General features: G+C 35.7%; 2 protein-coding genes across 2 annotated transcripts; one reads left to right on the plus strand and one right to left on the minus strand.

Moving 5' to 3' along the window:
• Positions 1 to 765: 765 nt before the first annotated feature.
• Positions 766 to 10133, minus strand: LOC145780180 (1,4-alpha-glucan-branching enzyme-like). Its single transcript, XM_082591886.1, has 14 exons — positions 10021 to 10133; positions 8875 to 9041; positions 8515 to 8624; positions 8127 to 8258; positions 7594 to 7820; positions 6732 to 6941; positions 6409 to 6646; positions 6083 to 6181; positions 5473 to 5583; positions 4959 to 5121; positions 3528 to 3712; positions 3297 to 3427; positions 1515 to 1632; positions 766 to 1182 (listed from the first exon to the last, which is right to left on the minus strand). Exons 1-14 carry the CDS (start codon positions 10131 to 10133, stop codon positions 766 to 768), a joined length of 2421 nt encoding a protein of 806 aa, XP_082448012.1.
• Positions 10134 to 12092: 1959 nt separating this feature from the next.
• Positions 12093 to 19240, plus strand: LOC145780181 (1,4-alpha-glucan-branching enzyme-like). The gene is made up of 14 exons (XM_082591887.1): positions 12093 to 12205; positions 12300 to 12466; positions 13078 to 13187; positions 13608 to 13972; positions 14216 to 14425; positions 14511 to 14629; positions 15572 to 15699; positions 15886 to 15984; positions 16336 to 16446; positions 16672 to 16834; positions 17683 to 17867; positions 18042 to 18172; positions 18394 to 18511; positions 18809 to 19240. Exons 1-14 carry the CDS (start codon positions 12093 to 12095, stop codon positions 19238 to 19240), a joined length of 2451 nt encoding a protein of 816 aa, XP_082448013.1.
• Positions 19241 to 22378: the final 3138 nt, after the last annotated feature.

Raw genomic sequence — 22378 nt, forward strand, 5'->3', positions numbered from 1 at the left:
ATCGATTTCGAGTAATGGGTAGTACAAAATTTAAGTCATAGGCTAAGTAGAGTAGACAACCGGAAACAGACATTGCCGTCGGCTGCAGCGTGGGTCAGGTGTACGTCGGAAGGCGTACACCGATGCATAGCGCTCAAGTCCGCTTTCCGCAATGCAGGATAAATATATGAAAAACAAACAAACAAACTCAGGTCTTAACATCTGAAGTCAATCTTCCTTGACCAGGCATCAGATTCAGATAAAGTTAACACATCAAAACATCAGACACACAGTTAAAGCCTTTCACAATGATCAGCGTTTATTTTTCAACATCAATTTGTGAAGCAAACATGTTTAAATAACTGAAGCTAGGCTAGAGGCTACTGCAACTACATCAGCTTCATAGTATGTCACATAAGATACAGATTACAGAATACATAACCTACACCAACAGATTTAGAGCCTACGTCCAAACAAACTACAGAATATTTTCTTTAATTAAAAATTGACAAACAAAACAAAGAAACTTTAAGGGGTTTAACATGTTGTATTACAAAGAAATATATAACATAATTAAAAATCAACTCAAACGTTTTCGACACGTAGCCTACGTGTGTCCTCATGAAGAATTACTTTAATCTGCAATATACTTTGTTTTGTTTGTCTATTGTTCAATAAAGAAAAGTCTCTACCAAAGCTTTATAATTTAAAATTTACGGCAAAAGCTGAAGAGTTTACTTATACAAAAGATAAATCAGCCAACATCGATAAGCTTGATATTGAAATCTACCAGTATCCTTTTCTCTCCCGACAGACGTAATCGCTGCTTGCTGAGCAATCAGCCTTCTTTTGACAATCGCATTTCCAATGGGACTCTGCTCTGAAACATTGGCCATCTTTGCATTTCGCACTCTCTTGACAACGTTGCGGATGGTTGCAACCTTCATCACCAAAAAATGGATTTTGGTTGGCGTTATTAAAAGTCACGTGACGAGAATAACTTTCGTTTTTTCTGCTGTATCCTCCTCGTCCTGGCGAATCCACAGTAAACGATTGAACCGTACTACATGAGGCTTGTGGTGATTCAAAGTAATTGCCAGCTTGATTTGTATTGAAGTTTTCCCGTCTATTGAAATCACTATGCCCAAAAAAAATGTGGTTTTCACTTGCCATTACAATTGCGGTCCGGGAAGCAAGAGAGACCTGAAAATAATTGCAAAGATTTTTAGGTCTTCACAAATTCACTAAACTTAATTCACTGAAATTATTTAAATGTAGGCTATGACTTTCGTTCAAAACAAAATCTGCAAGCTAATGGAAAAAATAGTTTAATGTGGTTACCGTATTACATTTGATTGTATTTTGCAAGCTCTAATGATGCCTATTTTTATAGGCCACCAACGGTTGATCTCTGGGCCGTGAGTAAGATGCAGCTTATGTTCAAATGCATTTCGGCTGATGTGTTTGGGTTCAATTTAGATGCATAATTATAACTTTAAATTGTGCAGCTTACTGTATTGTGGCCTATAGCTTACGTTCAGTGATTTGGATCGGTTGTCGGACCCGTTCTTCTCAGTGCAAAAGGTGGCACCTGATTGATTTCTTCCATGACCTCCATAAAATTTGTCGTCAGTATCGAGAATAATTTTGTACCTATAAATGAACAAACAAAGTTTTCATGACAGGGCCAAACCTTTAGTAGGCTGGCATTTGGCTTCTACATTTTGCCTAGGGATTGTAGATAATTTTGCCTTAAAGTGAGAATTTTTCTTTGTAGAAAGCTGCAAATGATTTCTTTATCAACATTTCTAACCCATAAATTAACAACAATCCTTTGTCTTGTTTCAATCATCCCTGGCTTCACTATAGACAGACTACTGCATTTTCACGCATCTGATCTACAGGCCTGGTCTCAGGGGCAAGTTTGTTTTCAAATCACATTTTCCAAACTATTGCAGCACATGTAGCCTTGGTCTGCAAGCAATACCAATGTACCTCGGTAAAAACAGGTGCTCTCCAAACTGATTTGACCGTGGAAAACGTCAACAAAATGTATAAGAAAGTGTGTAGACTGTTTATACGTTTGAAAGGAACAATATTCTTTAATTTTGTGAGGTCAGGCTTAGGGGAAGGTCGGGTTAGTTGGGCCACTTTTTGCATTTTTGCAATTTTTTTTATATGAGTTGCTTTTATTTCTTCATTCACAGTGCTCTACCTTCTGGGTATATTAAACAATATTTGTTGGAAGTACAAGCCTTATCGAACGACGACAACCGGGTCCACAGGTGTTTAAAAACTAGTAGTCAAATGGCTCAACTAACACCACGGTGAGGGTTAGTTGAGCCACAGACTGGGGTTAGTTGAGCCTCATTTACTATTTTTGAAAACACAAATTTAAACACGTTTCTTTTCCAAGCCTTAGTTTATATTTAAAATAATAATATCAATATATATATGAAAACAGGTTAACAATTGTTCCAAGAGTCGCTCGTAACTCAATGTAGGCTACACATCAAATAATGAAGGTATTGCTACGGCATCCAAATAACACCATTTCATTAAAGCTTGACCAAGTTTATGTGCCTTTGTTGAGTTTTTTTGTAGTTCAATTAGATTTATTAGTCCGTAAACAGACTTATCCAACGGCTGCAATCAATGTAGCCTAAGGTGTGTGGAGGTATCGTAAGCATTATAACGCCCTTCTTACACTGGCTCAACTAACACCGAAGGCACTGGCTTAACTAACACTTTATAACTGTACCGCCATGAAAATGTTAACACTACCGGTACTACAGCAAAACTTCATGGCACCCTATGCCGCTCTTTATTCAGAACGTAGCTTGTTTGGTAAGCTACCAAACATATTAAATGAAACTGTCTCCTTAACCAAGTATAAAAAATATTATTGGACAAACCTCTATTTTCAAAATCTACTTTCCAAGGTCAAAACACAACTTTTTAACTTCAGCACCACATATAATATCATAGAGCAATAAAACATAGTAACTTTAGCGGGTTTAGCATACTTTATTTCACACAAAATATAACATAATTAAAATAAAATAAACTCAAACGTTTTCGACACGTACGCGTGTCCTCATCAGGAATTATATAATATCATCATATAATATCAATCGTCAACTCAAACCAGATGGGAAACCACGCGATGAGAAACTTTAAGATCACGTGATGATAAAATGTGGTTACCTCACCACATTTAAGAATTAAAAGGGGTGGATCAACTAACCCAGTGGCTCAACTAACCCGATCTTCCCCTTTAGACTACGGTTTTGAGTTTCATTTAACGCTATACAAACCTTCCAGCTCGTTCAACTCCAACCTTGTAGTCGCAATAGCTTTGGGTTGGATGGAAGTTAAACGCAAACAAAAGTCCTGCTCTTTCGAAAACAAACACTTTGTCTCCATTATGTTTTTTGGTCACGCAGCCCTGGTAATATAATGACGTTTTGTTATTTTATATTTGTTGGTTTCTTAGCTTCCTTCAATGCAATGAAACCATGCAAAGTCATAGGCCTATACTTTCTTACCGGTGCTGTTCTGAGCCAACCAAACTGTTCTTCGGCTTTATTCATTGCTCTGTCGAACCGATTGAGATATTTATATCGAAGACTATCATCATTGACAAGGTGGAACAGCCTTCTTGCCTTCTCCATGTTGTTATTGTTGCTGGGTGATGGAAACTCAACCCAATCAGGATGACCAAACTCATTTCCTGTGAAACAAAGTTTGTAAATGATGAGCCACAAAGCTTAGTCTTGATCATTGAAATCTAGAAGTAAAGATGGTTCGGATAGGAAAGCATGAGTTGACTTGAGATTGGCTAGGCCTCAATTCAGGCCCGGATTTAGGGGGGGCAGAGGGTGCAAGTGCCCCGGGCCCCCCGACTTTTGAAGGGCCTCGTACGTGGAAAAAAAGTGATTTATGTTATTATTTTTTATTTTCTTTCAGCCTTTGAAGTTTCTGCAAAATGCTGTGCAGTGCTGGATAAATTCTACTGTAGACGTACAGGTGGTTTTTCGCGCCAAAGGCGCAAAATTTTTTTTGCGCGGGGGCTCCCAGATCTAAAAGTGCCCCGGGCCCCCCATCAGCTAAATCCGGCCCTGGGCCTCATCACATTGGAGTGGAAGCAATTGTTGCGAAGTCCAAAATGAGTTTGCTGACCTTTGCATTTACTCATGGAAGTTGTAAAGAACGAAACAATAATGCAACTCTTTTCATGATTACTAAAAAGTTTAACAAGCAATACAAAGGTTCTGAAATAGCAGACCGGATAACTTTGGTTACCTTACGTTTTGAGGGGGTACAAAAATTTTTTTGACTGAAATTAATATTATTTCAAGTAGGCTACTATATAGATTGTAGAACCTATATTTTCCTTGTTGAAGAGAAGAAAAGAAATTACACGAAACGTCAGCGTCGCTAAATGAGGCTGAATGACTTTTCATTGAGGATGCCACTATCGTGTGGTTAGGCTACATAGGTTACTCCTACGTTTCTTGCTATATAGATAAACCTTTTTCAAAATTTTAAATCACAAAAATTCCTTTATAGGCTACATTGTCTTTGCAAGTCGTCTCCAGATGTTTTATGAAACGGATAATAATTATTCAGCAACTACCATGGAAAAACGACCATGAAAAGATTTTGATGCACATCTGAAAACATGCTAAACAGTTTTCTTGTCTTCACGTCCCCTTAATGTAAGCGTACAGGTTGTTGCATAGTTTGACCAAACTCGATTAGACGATTATCTTCATGCCAAAAAAATATGAGGCAATCTATAGCCGTCATAACAAAAATAGGTTATCCTATCCATGTAGGCCTATAGTTAGTGAAATTGAGCCTTGATTGAATCTAATAACACCATCGTAGAATGTAAAATCTGTCATTTTTACATTGATTCAACGTTTGCAGATATTGAATCAATGTACAAATGACAGATTTTGCTTTTTACCCACCCATAAAGGTCATAAATCCCTCTCCAGCAAAGGAATGGGTCATCAATCGAATCATTTTATACAAACTCAAACCCCGATCAACAATAGGAGTAAGAGGCTTCGTGTCGGTCATGTCCTCGCATCCGAAAAGATGACGACTAAGAGTCATTCTTCCGACTAAACTCTGCAGTTTATTATACTGTAGTTAGGTGAGAACAACTTGTCTTATGTGTTATTGCCTATATATGATTTTTAAGTTACCGCATTTAAAACGTAGATTGTTTGCATTTAAAGAATCTACATAGCCAAAATATACATGGCCTACCGATATGATCTAATCTAAAATATAGCCGAAAACGTTCCGAAAATAGGCTTGTCTAAGTTGTTTATTGCTGTATATTTATCACATTTTAAGCAACACAGACATAGTGATTTAGGATCATAAACCCTTCACTTTCATTTTTCAAGATATTATAGTAAAAGTGTACTGACGACTGTAGTAAGATATTAGTAAAGCTGAGACTAGTTTTCAAACCTGCTCATGGTTTTCTGAGTAAGTGATGGATTTTTCACCTCTTCTACTGTTTGAAAGCATTTTGTAAAGAAATTCCATATCCGACTCTTCATCCCTCCTCTCGGCAAGAAACTTTCAAAAGTAACATAGCCTACGTGTCTTCAATTTTTGTGAATTAGTTAATAAATACATGCTGGCGTAAATTATTAATAAGGAGGCAATTTCTTGACTTTGTTTTGAAAGCTAGAAGAATAAAAGATTGCACTATCACAAGATACAAAAAATCAAAACCGTTTATTCATAATCTCTAAATACATTTTGAGGAAAAATCCAATTTCGTGTTTTTAAAAATTTCGACACTTGTAAATGTAGTGTAGCGTGTATGTTGGTCTTCTGTATGCTTTAAAGAGCATTCAGGATTTCACTTCAAACATAAAGTTTGTTTCATTTTACCGTTAACCAAGATTTAGTCTACAACTCCTCAATATATTTTAACCTGTTAAAAGTTTATAGGCTACTCAGCAATATTTTGCAAGGATCATGCATGAAAAAAATATTAAAAGGCTAAAGCAGTGCTACAGAACAGAGGTCTTCAAAATGTAGGTTGCTGTTACGATTCTTCTTGGCCTACCTTACGCCAAAGTTCCGGAAGCTTTATTGTTGCTCTGTAATCAAATCCAATTCCCCCTTCATACACAGGACGACATAACGTTGGAATGGCCGAATAGTCCTTAGAAACATAAATGAAACATAAAGAACGTAACAAGTTACGTTCTGAGATAACCTTTCAACAGTTTTATGACAAGTTTTGATTCGCAATCACCGCTTCGATTGAATGTCAGTTAATGGTATGATGCTGTTACAGTCGATCGTTGGTCCAACATAATGTAATTTCATACCTTGTCATACTTGAAATTACGACATATTAACAATAGATAAACTTACAACTTTACTGACCTCAGCGATGGTGATTGCATTTGGATACAAACGGTGGATCATGTCGTTGGCAAGCATGAGATAAACCATAGATTTAAAATCCATTTGCGTTCCAAAGTAATCTTGATAATTTCCGTTGCCTTCAAATCCTTGATTGCGATACATCATTGATGTTACTCCGTTGAAACGGAATCCATTGAAAGAAAATTCTTGCAAGTAATATCGCAAGTTCGACATAAGAAAACGAAGAACCTCCCATCTGCAAATGTATTGCAATGATCTTTATTCTTGTGATAAACATGTTCCTTATGATAAGACACATGAATGCAAATGTAAAATCCTACTTTGTGTAATCAAAAGCCACTCCATCGTTTTCTTCACTGAAACCAGTCCTTCGGTGATCAAGATAACATTCCTCCGATCCATCGAACATGTTTATGCCATCCTGGATGTTCTTTGAAGCTTGATTGTGCGTCACATCCATGAGCACATACAAACCCATGTCATGCGCTACTTTTATCAATTCTTTCAAGTCTTCTGGAGTGCCATAACGACTAAAACATTTTAAAGTAAAACAGTTTAATTAGTTTTTATTTTTTCCTACGTTACCAATATGGCAATATGATAGTAAAGCTCGTCGTTTCATTTTTGTTTCATTTACCCGTAGGCTACTGTAGCGTACTGTGAAACAGCGGCAGACCAACCATTTATTTCATTTCCTGAGTTCAACACGTAAGCTGACAGTAGTCTACAGCCTGTAGTTTGCAAGAAGCAATTTATGAAACATCGTATGTTGTTTCTTCAAGTTTAAAATCGTCTAACCAAGTTTAACCAACAAGTCTTGTTTCATAAATTTTGCTTTGTCTCGTTGGTTTCAACTTTTTAACTTCTACAGTGACGCAACCAAGTTGCAACACAGGATGATGTCATAAGATGATAAATGGAGATAATCACAGATCCTTATCACAGGTTGACTTGGAAGGATTTGGAATTAAAGTACAAGAGAAAATGTACCATCAGTTAATTCAAAAACGTCCAATTCACAAGTTAGATTATGTTGTTTTTTTTCAAAATGTTTTTGCGCTAATTTTTGCTGTAGCCTAAACATTGAATTTGATAAATGGGTACATATAGGCTTACAAAGCTGGCATCACCGTAGTTTGCTTTACTGCTAGCGTTTAGGTTATTGCATTATCACATTCACACCTTGAAGCAGCAAAGAAGTTAGTGACTTGGTATCCTAGGCTTGGATAAAAAGGATGTTCCATGATTGCCATGAGAAGCACACAATTGTATCCTAAATCTCGAATTCTTGGAAGAACATTCCTCGTAAAACTTTGGTAGGTTGAAATTTCGCAACGGTCTGAAGCAATCCCTACATGAGCTTCGTAAATCCGAAGACCATTGAGTTTGGGTAATCGTAAGGTTTGTTTCTAAAATGCAAATGGAAAACCATATTAGTAGACGTAACAGAAGTACAGAACACAATAAAATCTTGGAGTTAATCAAAATACTTCGAAGTAATAATATACGTTTGATTTTGAAGTTTGTAGAGGTAAGTTCAGCTCATGTAAAGACTAAAATATGCAAAAATGTTGGAGCTTCTAATTTCACTTGCAATAGTAGACCTACAGTACTGTATAGTTGACATTTGAACGTATATTTTCGAATATATTTGAAAACGAGGTAGTTTTAATAAAAACTTGAAACTTATTTCATAAATCTGCCAAATTAACAACCTGGCAAATTTGAGTTTTTGATGGATTCCAAAATAACCAATTGAATCTAGATCCAGGACTTTGTTGAATGACATACTTCGCCCATGGAGAATTTTTTTCCATAACCTGGTGATCTTTGGTTTCGATAACCAACTGCAATACAATAGTCATTAAGCACTAAAGCTTATTTAATCCACTACTACCGTACAAACCATAGACACCTGATGGTACAAACCTTGATTTAAAGATTGAACGCAAATATATATTTTGATAACAAAACATACTTTAAAGACTAAATAATGACGTAAACACAAACGCTTCATTCTGACATGCAAAAATATTGGATAAAGGAGAAACAGATCTTGGTAGGCTACTTTGAAAACTGTTTTGGCTGTGATACTAAACCTACCTTTATTTCGCTTAAATGGCGAATAGGACAGAGCCCGCTGTCAGTTGGAGGAATATGTAGTTCCCATTTCCCAAACCCTTGCTGCTTGTAAGCTACTTTTTCCCAGTTACCTACATTCACAACCAAAATTAGTCATCCTTATCAGTTACTAGAACGGTACAGTTTAAAAAATATGTCAAGCTTGTAGGCTTTGCCCTGCAGTAACAAGTTGGCAATAATAATTAAGTTTTCATTGAAGTAACTGACATGCAAAGCAAAATCACAAACACAACATGTGAGATGAAGGTAAGCGTAAGGTGAAAATAATATTACGGTTGACTGCCGTATGCTAAGATATTGTTAATTTGTGTTAAAGCTTACTAAATTCTCCTTTCAGATATAAAGCAAGAGCATTTGGAGCCCATTCTACGCATTTCACTCCTCCGTCTCCCATTAGCACAACTCCGTACTCTTCATAACTTTTTGTAAATCTGTCCATGCCTTCTTTGTCTTCAATTGATCGTTTTGTCTTCTCGAATATTCCGTACCTTTAAAATAAAACATATTAATGTTATGATATGGTCAGAGCCGTGTTGACCGCCCCCGTACCCCTCGGCCGGGGGGTCCACAGAAGATTTGAAGACCTCATTTTATTCTGTTTAATGTTTTTTGACTGTTTAAAAAATGAAAAAAATACTAAAGAAACTCGATAATCAATAGCTAATTAAATCATGCATGGCCGTACTGCTTTCCAATCCTACGACTGGGGGCCTACCTTTAACTAAGGCCCACTCATAGGCTACTTAGTTCGTGCAGCGTTTTTCGGCTTGTACTTTTTAAAAAATTTTCCATTTTTGTAAAAAAAAGTTCTCTCGCTTTGCTCGCTCAACGACATTTTGTTCATCTCGGGAATTTTGGGTAACCGTAGTTGGGGATAAAGGGAGTGAAAAGTTTTTTGTGTGTAAAAAAAAAAAACTAAAAAGATGCAATATCCGAATTAAATACTGCTTACTCAAATAGCCTATAGTTAATTAATAATAAATAATTTGATAAATTTCAATGTGAATCGAGATAAGTTATGAAGTGAAAAAGTGATCAAAACAAAATCATATTTGTCAGAATTTTCTGGGGGGCAAGGCCCCTACACCACCTTTTCGTTTAATTTATTTAGACATTAAGTTTTGCATTGCATTGTTCATTTATGTTATAAATTTTACTTTGTTAAAACTTTGGTCCTTCCTAACTTTTTTCTAGATCCCTTTTGTATTATCGACATAGCCTATTAACTTTTTTTTCTATAAAATTTTAAAAGTTGTTTACTCTTTGATAAAACAATAAATGTAAATTTTTCCTCACATTGAAAGATGTTGGGGCTGTAAACGCTTTCTTGTCCTGTTTTTAAGCGCAATCACTAAACATAGGTGCCCATTTGTGGATTTCGGGAGATGCCCAAGATGGTGCTCTCACGGCCCTGGATATGGTCACATTTGTTACATCAGTTTTGCATTTACCAAAAAAATTTATTACCTCTTTCGAATATCCTTTTCAAACATTCGAAGTTGGGAGTCATTGTTGAAGAGACCATCTATGGCAGGGACCACCCAATGTTCAAAGTCGCAATTGAAGTTAGAAGAGTCCATTATTTCTGAGATGCTGCGTTGCTTGAAAGAAGCTTGGTCTTTGCAATAAGTTTAGGTATACAAATGATGAAAACATATTGTATCAACCCTCTTTATATACGAAGTGTCTGTAATATTATTTAAAGCTGACATTAAAAAAGACTAAGAAGGAGTTGATGATGTTAATTTAGGGCTTACTCTAATTTTTTTTTATAATCACTTTAAATGAATATTTATTATTAAAAGGTATTACGTGGATCAATAAGAACTTAAATTCTCGATATTGCACCAGGGCACTTTATCACATCCTCATCTTATGGGCTTAATCCAACAACGTGAGATTGTGGGTGTGGATTTTGATTTTTACGGTGGTCTATAATAGACACACTCTTTGTTTAAACCCATGGCACTCACATCGGTGTAAGCTCCACACTATAGCCATCAAGACATTTTCTGTGGCATGAATTAATGGTGCGATACTGATGAGCCTATAGCATTATTGGCGAAACACGTGTCTATCGCTATCAAATCTTGCTCCACTCGGCTGCGATGAAACAAAAAAGCGATTGCTGTGTAATATAAAAAATTATTATATTTTGGACATCAAGAATCACCAATTGGCAAACCGCCACGCATTTATGTTCGGCCCGCGGAAGGCATCAACACAAAAGTAGGCTATGACCAAATATACCAATCAAATTGTAATTCTAGGAGGACGTAGCGTTAAATTGTTCAAATGCGATATCCAGCCACACTTTCCTATAGTGGGTTGGTAAAAACGTGTACAGAAGTAGAAATTGCTTCCGGGCCGTTGAAAAGCATTGACCAAAACTCCATGTTGAGTAATTTTTAAAGGTAGAACGGGCAAATTTAGCCTAAGTTGAATAATTATTTTTTACTGTTACTGAGATATAGCCTAAGGAAAAAATGAATAAAAATTGTTTTATCAGGCCAACAGGAGTCGGGTGGGACTGGGATTGATTGAGTGTTTCAATAACATTTTTCTATTTCTCCCGCTGTCGTGTGTTTTCGCTAGGTTTCGAAGTTTAAAAAAACTGCGCTGGATTGGAGTCTATTCAAAAAGTTCCGTACCTATTTGTGCAGGAAATAGATAACACTAGCCTGCTCTTGCTTGGCAATATATTCTATTGAATTCGCTTGTCTGCTATAAGTAGGCTACACAAAACAAGTGTCTTTGTTTAAGAAGCTAAAACTGTAGTTATAAGGGCTTATGGTCTTGCGTTGTTCGACTATTTTTGTTGCTGCAAAGTTCAGTTTTATTGCTGCGGTAAGATAAATATTGCCAACATGTAGCGTTGAATAGGCTTTTGGGTGCGAAATGCGTTCTTTTCTATAGCATGAGATTCAACCTAATCAAAAATGTATTATTACGGCCCGCCACAGCTTTTCTTGGTGCCCAAGTGGCCGCTTGCAAAAAAAGGTTGTCGGCCTCTATCGTAGATCTTGATGAAAGTCAGTTTTGTTTTTGTTAACACAATTCATTCCAAATTTCTACTTATGCGGCTACATTTTGAACTTCAAATGATTTTTTGATTTTCTATACTCGAGTCCAGAATAAAAAGCATATGTCTTGCTTAGAATTTGGCATGCAAGCTGCAGGAGGCTAATTCACACCACGCGTGGCATTCATTAGTGATAGCTTTTACTTTGAAGCTTTTAAAAGATTAAGTTGACTATAATTTCTGATTTGAAGATTTAAAGCGGAAATTGAAAATCTGTAATGCACTTTATAATCTATTGTAGATAGCCTAAGGCTACATAAATACCTATTTTAAAAACTTTGATTGTAAAAAGATATTGTACATGTAATTTAAATTTTAAATCTGTTTATCGCTTTTATATTGCACTGTTTTCGCATATATATACCGAGCAGAAACATGCTGAATTATCTAGTTTGTAGATAACGCAAACCAATCAAGAGTAAAGGTTACCTCTGTGCAAGCAAACAGTGCAACTAAAATGGATTGTATAAGTTTCAACAGCAACTTTCAGGACTGTACCGCACCAGCTTTGGAAAATCTCTTCAACTCCGATCCTGAACTACGCATGTTTGAAAAGGACATTAAAAAAAGGTATCAAAGTTCATATTAGTCTTTGTCGTTTGTCAACGCAATTATAGTTTGAAATAGTTTATCAGAAGCTGAATTTTGTCTGTTTTTCTTGAAGGTATGGAATGTTTGAAGCCATTAAACGCTCGATTGAACAGAAGGGAGGAATGGATCGGTTCACAAAGAGCTATGAAGAATACGGTGTTGCAATGATGGAGAATGGTGGAGTGAGATGCGTTGAATGGGCGCCAAATGCTTTGGCTTTATATCTGCAAGGAGACTTCAGTAAAAAAATATATTTCACTTAAGCTCAGAGTAATATTACTGCAAAGCTATTGTATATAAAATAAAGGTTATAATTGAAGCCAGAATAGTTGCAGTAAATACATAGATCTAACATTTAATGTCATTCACTATAGGCTTCAAAAACAAATGGTATCACAAAAAAATTACATGTATGTGCAGGGTAAGATATTCAGATCAGGATTTACCAAACACAAGCTGAATGTAGCATGCTAAAGTCATTAGTTGGTATTTTTTGCTACTTTTGCTGTTGTTTGAGAATCTAGTTCAAAGATTCGCTTCTGATAAAGCAGCACTATTTGCAATGCACAACAAGTCGCACTGTGCAACGACGTCTGACAATATTAGAAATTTTATTTTCAACACTCTTTGTGTGAAGCACTACCCATACATTTCTAGCCGTTTATTTTGCTTCTAGTAGCATTTCTTATGGCAATAAGGGCAATCAGACAGTACTGTAAGAATCACGTCCAATTTTTGCCATTTGAAATGCATTAAGCCGTAAAACCTTTGTGGAATGTAAGATATGAATGTAAATCGATAATGCAGTTGTTGGTGATGTGACTACTGTAATAGTCTGCCATTCATGACAGGTAACTGGAAGAAAGTACCTTACAAGCAAAAAGATTGTGGAATGTGGGAATTGGTAATTCCCCCTAATCGAGATGGTTCTTGCCCAATTCAGCATTTAAGTAAATTGAAGGTAAGTTTACGAAAATTGAAATTATAATAATACTGATTCTATCAAAAAGTCTATTCAATTCCTTCAACTCTTTAAATCGCTTGATACTTTTTATTACTGTACTAATCAAGCTTTAAATTTCATCTAGCCTAGCCTAATTATCATGTGATGGCAAGTTTATCATGGTCTTGTACATAAGATTCTTTTCCCGAACTTTTAATAAGTTTTTCAAATATAGAATAAAATTTCCATGAAAAATAGCTCTTTTTGTGTGGCGATTGTTTAGAATATTTTGCCCATACATTGGAAACATCTAAATGTAGGTCTAAAATATTCAATTTTTTAAACAAAAGCGGTATTTTCAATGTCATTTAACTACAAAATGAACAAGAATCTATTCTAAAAATTAAAATTTTGCAATGACATTATTCTTTTCTTTAGCTGGTGATTGAAACCAAAGGTCATCAAACAATCGAAAGGATTTCTCCATGGGCAAAATATGTGATGCATCGATGTCAAGGTTCGGAGGTCGCTTGGAAGTTTTGGAATCCACTAAGAAATCAGCGTTGGGTGCAACAAGATCAACATATTGGCATGCCCAAACCTGATCGTCTTCGAATCTACGAAGCTAATATTGGAAACATTTCAAAGGGTCATGAGGTTTCGACCAATCAGAAATTTAATCAAAATATTCTGACAAGAATTCGAGATTTGGGATACAATTGTGTGCTCCTTACAGCGATCATGGATCAATCATTTCATTTCAGCCGTGGATGTCAAGCAAGAAACGCTTTTGCACCTTCCAGGTATCAGCCTACCAGCTTGCTAGAGTTACAAGCACAGCTAAGGTTTGCATATCAACTAAAGCTTATTATAAACCTTAAACATCAATGCATCAACATATTAATCACAAAAAGTTCTGTTTGTGAAAAACAAGCACGTCGCACTATATGTTGTGTAACATTGCATTGAGCGCCATAGTTGACTAGTTTTACAACTCACCCTGCAATTTATTCTGAACTTAATTCATATTTAAAATTTGTGTTTAGTCATTGTGGCACTCCAGAAGACTTGAAAAAATTGATAAAAGTAGCTCATGACATGGGTTTGTATGTGCTCATGGATGTGACGCACAATCCAGCATCGAAGAACATCCAGGATGGCATAAACATGTTCGATGGATCGGAGGAATGTTATCTTGATCACCGAAGGACTGGTTTCAGTGAAGAAAACGATGGAGTGGCTTTTGATGGCACAAAGTAGGATTTTACATTTGCATTCATGTGTCTTATCATAAAGAAAATGTTTATCACAAGAATAAAGATCATTGCAATACATTTGCAGATGGGAAGTTCTTCGTTTCCTTATGTCGAACTTGCGATATTACTTGGAAGAATTTTCTTTCAATGGATTCCGTTTCAATGGAATAACATCAATGATGCATCGCAATCAAGGATTTGAATGTAACTTTTCAGATGTTATAGAATTGAACAAATCTTCTTTTCAAAACTTATTCTATAAAGTAAACTTGAACAATATTACATCTTGAATTCTTATTAAATAATATTTTCATTAAACAGTTGTTCATTTGTGAACGAGTTTTGTTAAAACTTTCATTTCGATCAAACACTGGTCCAAGGCATGAATTTCTAGAAGTAGGGAATGCAAAACTACCTTCTTAGAGTAGGGTGCGTTGAATAATAGTGTTTCAATTTATTTTTTTTATTTCAGGATACATTATATTCTTGACTTTCTCAAAAATAAATTAATGCTTGTTTATTAAATCAACTCAGAAAATTCGCTAACACAAACTTCCAAAAACATTACAACTTTGATTTATCAACTCATCATTGCAGCACTGTTGATAAAATTTTAAGATGTTAAAAGCAATTAGGCTACAATTTAAAAAAATATAAATTTATCGAATAAGCTATTGTTGTGCAACATCATTAGATTATGTAAAGATAGCATTACTGGACAAATCAAGAAATGGGTTTAAAATTTGCTACATTTGTGATTTCTTTTTGAGTTATTATTTCTGTAGAAATAATTGCTTTAAATTTATCAATATCGATACTTTGATTAGTTATTCATTTAGTATCTTTGCTTACACTAGATTGATAAGTAAACAATAGATCACTCCAGAAATCTAGATAATTCCTACTGTTCCTGAAAATTTTAATCGAGGCTTGACTAGAAATCATTGGCTGATTCTTGAGCTGCTTGATTAAAAATAGCCTTTTTTGTCTGAAAATGTGCAGAAAATATGGCAACACTTTTTCATAACACACCCCATTCTGAGAACCAAGATGGTGTAAATTGCGCTTCTCGATATGTTCTTGATTTCCCTGGTTCATGAAAGAAAACATTGAAAGATTAATTAATTCACTGTACTTTTTACATAGGTTGCGGTTACACTGATAATTGTGGAGATTACTCTGGAAGACAAATGAATTTTGAATCCATGGTTTATCTCATGCTTGTCAACGACATGATCCACCGTTTGTATCCAAATACAATCACCATCGCTGAGGTTGGTATGTTGGTTAAACTGCAAGATGCAAAACTGAGCAACGTATCAGCAGTTGCTAGTTTATAGTTCTGTTGTTAGGAGCAAGCAATTTTTTGTATTTCAATAGAATAATATTCAATTTGAATGTGCCAACCAATTACGGCATCCTGGATTCCAGCCATTAAATATGCAATTGTGTATTTGCAGGACTATTCCGCAACGCCCACCCTGTGTCGCCCGGTGTATGAAGGAGGAATCGGGTTTGATTACAGAGCAACCATGAATGTTCCTGATATTTGGCGAAAAGTTAGGGATTTTTTTTTGATAGCATAAACTGTGAACCTTGATACTAATTTTTTATTACTATGGTTAATACATGAAGAACAAAGTAGAAATAGCAACCTACATTTTCTCACGGACTAAACTGGCTGAATGCGCGAGTAGCTTAACTCGTTCATTTGTGCAAGGTGTCAAGGTTTATAAATCTGAAAAGAACGAAATCTTCAAAAAAAGAAAATATAATTGCCTAATCCATTTACTAAACTGATTGTTAAATAAAATTGCATGCTTTGCACATGAGGCTCGGGATTACCTCACTGATGAACTAGCACACAACATAGTTCTATGAAGCCATTAATTTGTTAATCATTTTTGAAGTTTCTTACCGAATCAAGAGATGAAGACTGGGACATGAAGCATCTTTTCAAAATACTGTCGAGCCGTAAAAGGGATGAAAAATGTATCGCTTACGCAGAAACTTATGAGCAGGTTTGTTGACAAAAGAAATAGAAATGTCTTTGCCTATCTACAAAACAAAATGCTGCAGAGACTATAAGCAATAGTCTAGTCTAGCATAAAATCTAACGAATCTAATGGATCGACATAGTAGAGTATTTTCTTATTTTTATTACGACTTGTATTATTTATATACTCACTATTGTGCAATGTGCATAAGATACTAGCATCATTTAATTCTTGAAACTGAAATTTTAGGTCAAAAATGGAAAAACGACTCTCAGTTGTCTTCTTTTCGGATGCGAGGACATGACCGACATGAAGCATCCTAATCCTGCTCTTGATCGGGGTTTGAGTTTGTATAAAATGATTCGATTGATGACTCATTCCCTTGCTGGAGAGGGATACCTAACTATAATGGGTAAGAACAAAACGTAGGTTAAACAAAAGTGCGTGGCCTAATTATTTTTTTTGACAAGTTTAGACTACAACCCAAAGATACACGAGTAAGTTTGCTTTAATGATAGCACTGGTCTACACGATTTTTGCTCTGTGAACTTTGAAAACTGATTTAGAGTAATTTTGGGGTGCTGAATCCGAATATGACCTCAGATTTATGCTATCACGTCAGGTTTGTGAGATATGATAACAGCATATTGTTACTTTTGTCAAAAGTGGAAGATTTGACGTTGCGTTTATTGCACATACACATTGTGCAAGATCCAGAAATCCAGGCCATGTGGTGCATAAGTAGCTGAAATACACCTACCAATTATAATTTTGATACCAATTTGTTTTCTAAGCAACATTTTTAACAAGACAGTAATAACAAGCTAAAAGGGAGGCTATAAGTGTAACTGACCCCCTCCCCCCGTCAATGTTTTGCATGAAACCACAAAGATTTAAGCAAGCCTATGGCAATGCTTGTTCAGTAACCATATTTAGGCTGTTTTGGCCTGTCTAACACTAACCTTTCGTTACAGCACTGCATATGTTGGTGGTAAACGCAACGCCAAATCTTCCACTTTTGACGAAAGTAGCTATTTGTTGTTATCATATTTCACAAACCTGACGTGATAGGATAAATCTGAGGTCAGATTCGGATTCAGCACCCCAAAATTACTCTAAATCAGTCTTCAAAGTTCATGGAGCAAAAAAAAATTCTTTTTTTGTAGACCAGTGTAGTCCATCGCATTGTTTTAGCGAATGATCAATCCTGGATGCGATTTTTGAAATTGAATAACTAGGTTACTCTTTCTATATTTTAAGGGAGCGAATTTGGTCATCCCGATTTGATGGAATTGTCGTCACCAAGCAGCAACAACAGCATGGAAAGAGCAAGAGGACAATTTCATCTTGCGGATAACAATAGTCTTCGATATAAATATCTCAATCGGTTTGACAAAGCAATGAATCTTGCTGAAAAACGATTTAGTTGGCTCAGAAAGGCCCCGGTAAGAATTTGAGATGGTGTCCTCTCGTAGTTGATTTGATTAATCTCATCTTCATTTTAAAACCTATCACTTTTTTACTTTGTTTAGTAAAGTTTTACAAAATGCAAACGTCTTTACTGCTTTCTTCAAAGCAACCATCAAATACTTGAAAGTTCAAGTACAACTTGTATGCAGGCGTTCGTGAGCCAAAAGCACAATGAAAACAAAGTGTTCGTCTACGAGAGAGCAGGACTTCTGTTTATGTTCAACTTTCATCCAACGCAAAGTTACTTTGATTACAAAGTTGGAGTCGAACATTCTGGAAGGTAAAAACAATGTCAGTAGTAGAAATGTCTAAATAAATATTGGCAGTTATTTTGGAAGTCAATCGTCTTTATGAATTAAAATTTTACATGAAAATTTTCCGCAGTGGAGAGTAAGTTGAAACTTTGTGTTTTCCAAAACAACACTTCAATTTTTTGAAATCGTCTGTAAAAATTTCAGGTTTCCAGTAACAGCAACTGTTAACTCTACACTATCTTTATAGGTACAAGGTAATTTTGGATACAGATGACAAACACTTCGGTGGAAAAGGAAGGATCCAGCCATGCATGATATTCGCCACTGAGCCGTGCTGTTTTGATCACAGATCGAACTCACTTAGGGTAAAACATTTGAAAAAGAAATTGACTTCACTGAGTCACTTTTCTGTTGTTAATCATGGTCCGATGGTGATTTTAAATACAAAGATGCAATATTTCTTATATGATTGAAAACACCTAATTTTGACTGAAATTATGAGTCAATGTAAAAAAAAAATATTTATCGTTTATAGCTAAAAATTTCATAACCGTTCCTTTGATGTTTCCACATTAAAACCTTTTTTCGTTGTGCGTTGTTTTAGAATTATGTTTGAATATAATCCAAACGTACTAGTATCTAATAAAACTCTTCGCCAACAGGTGAACTTGCCATCTCAAACTGGTCTCGTAGTGGTTAACGAGGACTTTAATTCGGATTGCTCCTACGAGGACAACACGAGGCAACCGAGAGGATATGGAGATTCATATTCAAGATCTCAAATGAGTTTGTACGGTTCAGTCCGTTCATACCCGACCCAGCCATGCACAGACGGGAGCTACTGCGATGGTGGATACGCACAAAGACGCCGCTCATCGTGCAGTGACGTCACTCGACGAAGCTTTTCTGATCGAGCCGGTTGTGGTCAACATCAAGGTTGTTATGGCAACAACGACAGACATGATAGCACGTGTTCGAATGCATGTGCTGGTGGCGACTGCAAGTGCCTGAAAGCTGATTGTCAATACAGCGATCGAAACAACTGTAGGCTACCCAGCAACAAACACGACGATATTTGTAGACTGAAATACTGATGATTAAACTTGTTTCATTGATGTAACAAATTGTGGTGTGCATCTGTTGTATTTGTGTGTTATCGATAGTTGTATGTCGTATGCGATATCACATCAGTTTCCACATTGTTTTGTGTACGATGTATTATTATTATTTATTTGTATCAGACAAGAATGTGTCCATATTCTAATCACACAAAAAAAATTCGTATAATTTTTCTTGTGTTAAATCTTCGTCGTTGCGTATTTATTATGGCGTTATTGTGATAGATGTCTCTAAATATAATAAAGAGTTGTAAAAAGAAAATTTTACTCTATTTGTCTTAAAAACAAAACAAAAAACAGGAGGAAGCATCAGCCCCGATATAGCCGCTAGACGATGCTGCTGATACGTATTTAATACGCGGATCAGGGTGAGACATAGGCCTGGATAATGACTCTAGCTTTGTAGCAAAGGGGAATGGTATCTTGTACCTAACAAATACACGAGTAAGACGCAAAAAGAGAAAAAGAGAAACAATTTATCACTACACAAAACAATACTGAAAAAGTATCCAGCTTTTGAAAAAAAAATGATTGATTTTAAACAAAAGACATCACTTTTGATAGAGATTCGTTTTTGAGCATTATCCTACTATTGGTCAGTTATTTTAACGCTGTTGTGAACATCTTGCCTTGGAAGAAATTAAAAGAGGTAACATGCAAGTCTCTGTCGACTTCATACTTTTTGCAACCAAACAAAAAATTAATGATTCAAGTTCTTTAAAATACATTATGGTTTAAGTTCTTGCAATAATATGCAATCTTATTGCAACAATAATGTCTTGAAAAAATTAACTTGTTTGCTGAATTACAAATGTGCCATGCAAACGATAATGCAAGTAAAGGACACGATTGTCAGCACAAGTGGCGGATCATTTCAGTTTTTATGAAAGCTATCGTGAACGGTCGTCAGAAGACTCGAAACGGTCATCAGAAGAAGCAAAACGGTCGCCATACGTTGTTTCATCTCTCTTGCATTTAGACTTTGCGGTAACTTAAAAAAAGAAACGGTAAATAATTGGCATCAAAAAGTGTTGTAGGAAGTAGCTAGTTGTCCCCGACAGAGGATTTGCGGAAATTGCACGAGTCGGTGAGCTATTGTAGAACAATGGCAAGGAAAGCACAAGAGGAAATGCCGATGAAAGATAAGGAAGTTGAGTCACAAGAAATCTAGGCTTCATTTCATCGCAAGGTTTTGTCGCTTTCAAGTCATATCCCATTAACTCTTGCGGATTGCACAGTGGTTTTTGCATTAATATTAGCCAAATATAACGTATGGAAGACAATCATAACCTTCAAATTATTTTTTCAAAGCAAATCGTGCATTGTTGAAGATAACAAAAGTAAGTTACATTTAAGCTCAGCGAATAAAGTTTTATTTTAGAAGTTTTATTCATTAAACAGAAAAAGTTGGTTTCCTATAAGTTCGTTACTAGGAAAAAGGGCCTAGAAACAGATTTTGAATATGAAAGTGCATTTTTGTCGGTTTTGCTTGTTTTCAAGTGTTTTGAAATAACAACAACTTGCTGTGGCTGTGAGCTGTGACGCAAAATCGTTAACTTTGTAAATTGAAGTTGGAATGTAATCATGTTCTGTCTATCCGGATTAATTCAAACTAAACGCTGTAATTAAAGCTAATTACTTGGTATGACCAATGTTAGCAGACCAAAATTATATTCTATTCGCTTGTGACAATTAGGCTATTCGCTTCTTAAAAATGAAAAAGAAGAAGATGGCAGTTCAATAGCATGCTAGAGTGAAGCTAGACACTTCTGCATAGTCATTTTTGAAATATTTCTTGGTAAAAAATGGAGCATTTAAAAAAAACACTACGAAAACTACTGTAACCAATGAGCAAAATTGAGTTTGATATTTGAGCTACAAAATAATAAATAATTTTGACCTGGTATCCAACAATATCGGTTATAAACAAACTTGAATAAATTAAATATAAAACGCACTTTTGGCACTGTTTTTTTCTCCTTGATCTACTGAAAATATTGAAAACGTTTAGCAAGTAGCTTTGAGCAGTAGCAACCAGCAAACACTTCTAAAACGAAAATGAAATTTCCCTTTCCGTTTCAGATATCTCACCTATCAAATTAGTTTATGCTCCAATTATATTAATCCACTTCAGATTTATTTGCACAATTTCTATATTGTGTTACTTTTTTGTGCTTTATCATTTCATAGGTTTGTTTATAGAGGCTGTTCATAAGAGACGTCCTATTAAAATTGCAAAAAAAATTGTTTGTTTGTTTGTTTGTCATATCTTTATCCTGCATTGCGGGAAAGCGGACTTGAGCGCTATGCATCGGTGTACGCCTTCCGACGTACACCTGACGAATGCCCTCCCTCCCTTTCCGAATGCCCTCCCTCCTCCCATATCTGCAAAATGTCCGCATGGTGTCAACATAAAGTCCGCAATTTGCAACCCCCTCCCTGACTGCACACGTCTTTTATGGACAGCCCCTAAACTAAAAGTCTATTTTCTAAAGAAAAAACGTTTTCAAAGTAATGTTTTCAAGCATAACTTCGTATACCAAACAATCATCAAACAACAATGAAACAGCAAATTTAGAAACCAAAGCATTTAACCGAAGAAAAACTTTTCTTCAAAATCTTTGCTAAAAACATATCAGTGAAGAAAAATTAATCACTGTGAAAAGCATCCAAAACACATTTATCTAATGTCAAAAAACGTGAAATACATGCAAAATGATGATAAATTTGAAGCGTGCTAAACGGAAGAGTGGCAACTGTACGGCACGTCCGAATATTTATCAACAGGAGCCGGTGATAAGCAATTATTGAGCAGTAAATCTGATAAGAGAAGTTGTGGTCGAGGAATCCAAACCGAGTATTCAGCATCAAAATCGTGCCATGACCAGGATCGTTTAAAGCTGCTTTATCGGTCTGCGGTTGACATGCTTCTTGATATTTTTTTTATTTTTAAGGGAAGCTGCTTGCGGAAAACAAACAACGGATCTTGGAAATCCCGGATTATCTGAATGTATGTATCAAACCGCCTATGATTGATGTAAACAACCGTGACGTCATCTATAACAGGGGCAGATCATTTGTAGATCAAAAGTGCCACAGCAAAAGCCGTAAAAA

The sequence above is a fragment of the Aplidium turbinatum genome, chromosome 11, assembly GCF_918807975.1.
Source record: "Aplidium turbinatum chromosome 11, kaAplTurb1.1, whole genome shotgun sequence".
Lineage (NCBI taxonomy): Eukaryota > Metazoa > Chordata > Ascidiacea > Aplousobranchia > Polyclinidae > Aplidium > Aplidium turbinatum.

Bases quoted from the DNA above. Each gene is read 5' to 3' on its own strand.
- LOC145780180 (XM_082591886.1), bottom strand. From the start codon at position 10,133: ATGGACTCTTCTAACTTCAATTGCGACTTTGAACATTGGGTGGTCCCT. The intron at 9,042-10,020 runs GTAATAAATTTT...TTTATTTTAAAG, and splicing joins GAAAAGGATATTCGAAAGAG to GTACGGAATATTCGAGAAGA. The intron at 6,182-6,408 runs GTCAGTAAAGTT...TATGTTTCTAAG, and splicing joins ATGCAATCACCATCGCTGAG to GACTATTCGGCCATTCCAAC.
- LOC145780181 (XM_082591887.1), top strand. From the start codon at position 12,093: ATGGATTGTATAAGTTTCAACAGCAACTTTCAGGACTGTACCGCACCA. The intron at 12,467-13,077 runs GTAAAAAAATAT...CATTCATGACAG, and splicing joins ATATCTGCAAGGAGACTTCA to GTAACTGGAAGAAAGTACCT. The intron at 13,973-14,215 runs GTATCAGCCTAC...ATTTGTGTTTAG, and splicing joins AACGCTTTTGCACCTTCCAG to TCATTGTGGCACTCCAGAAG.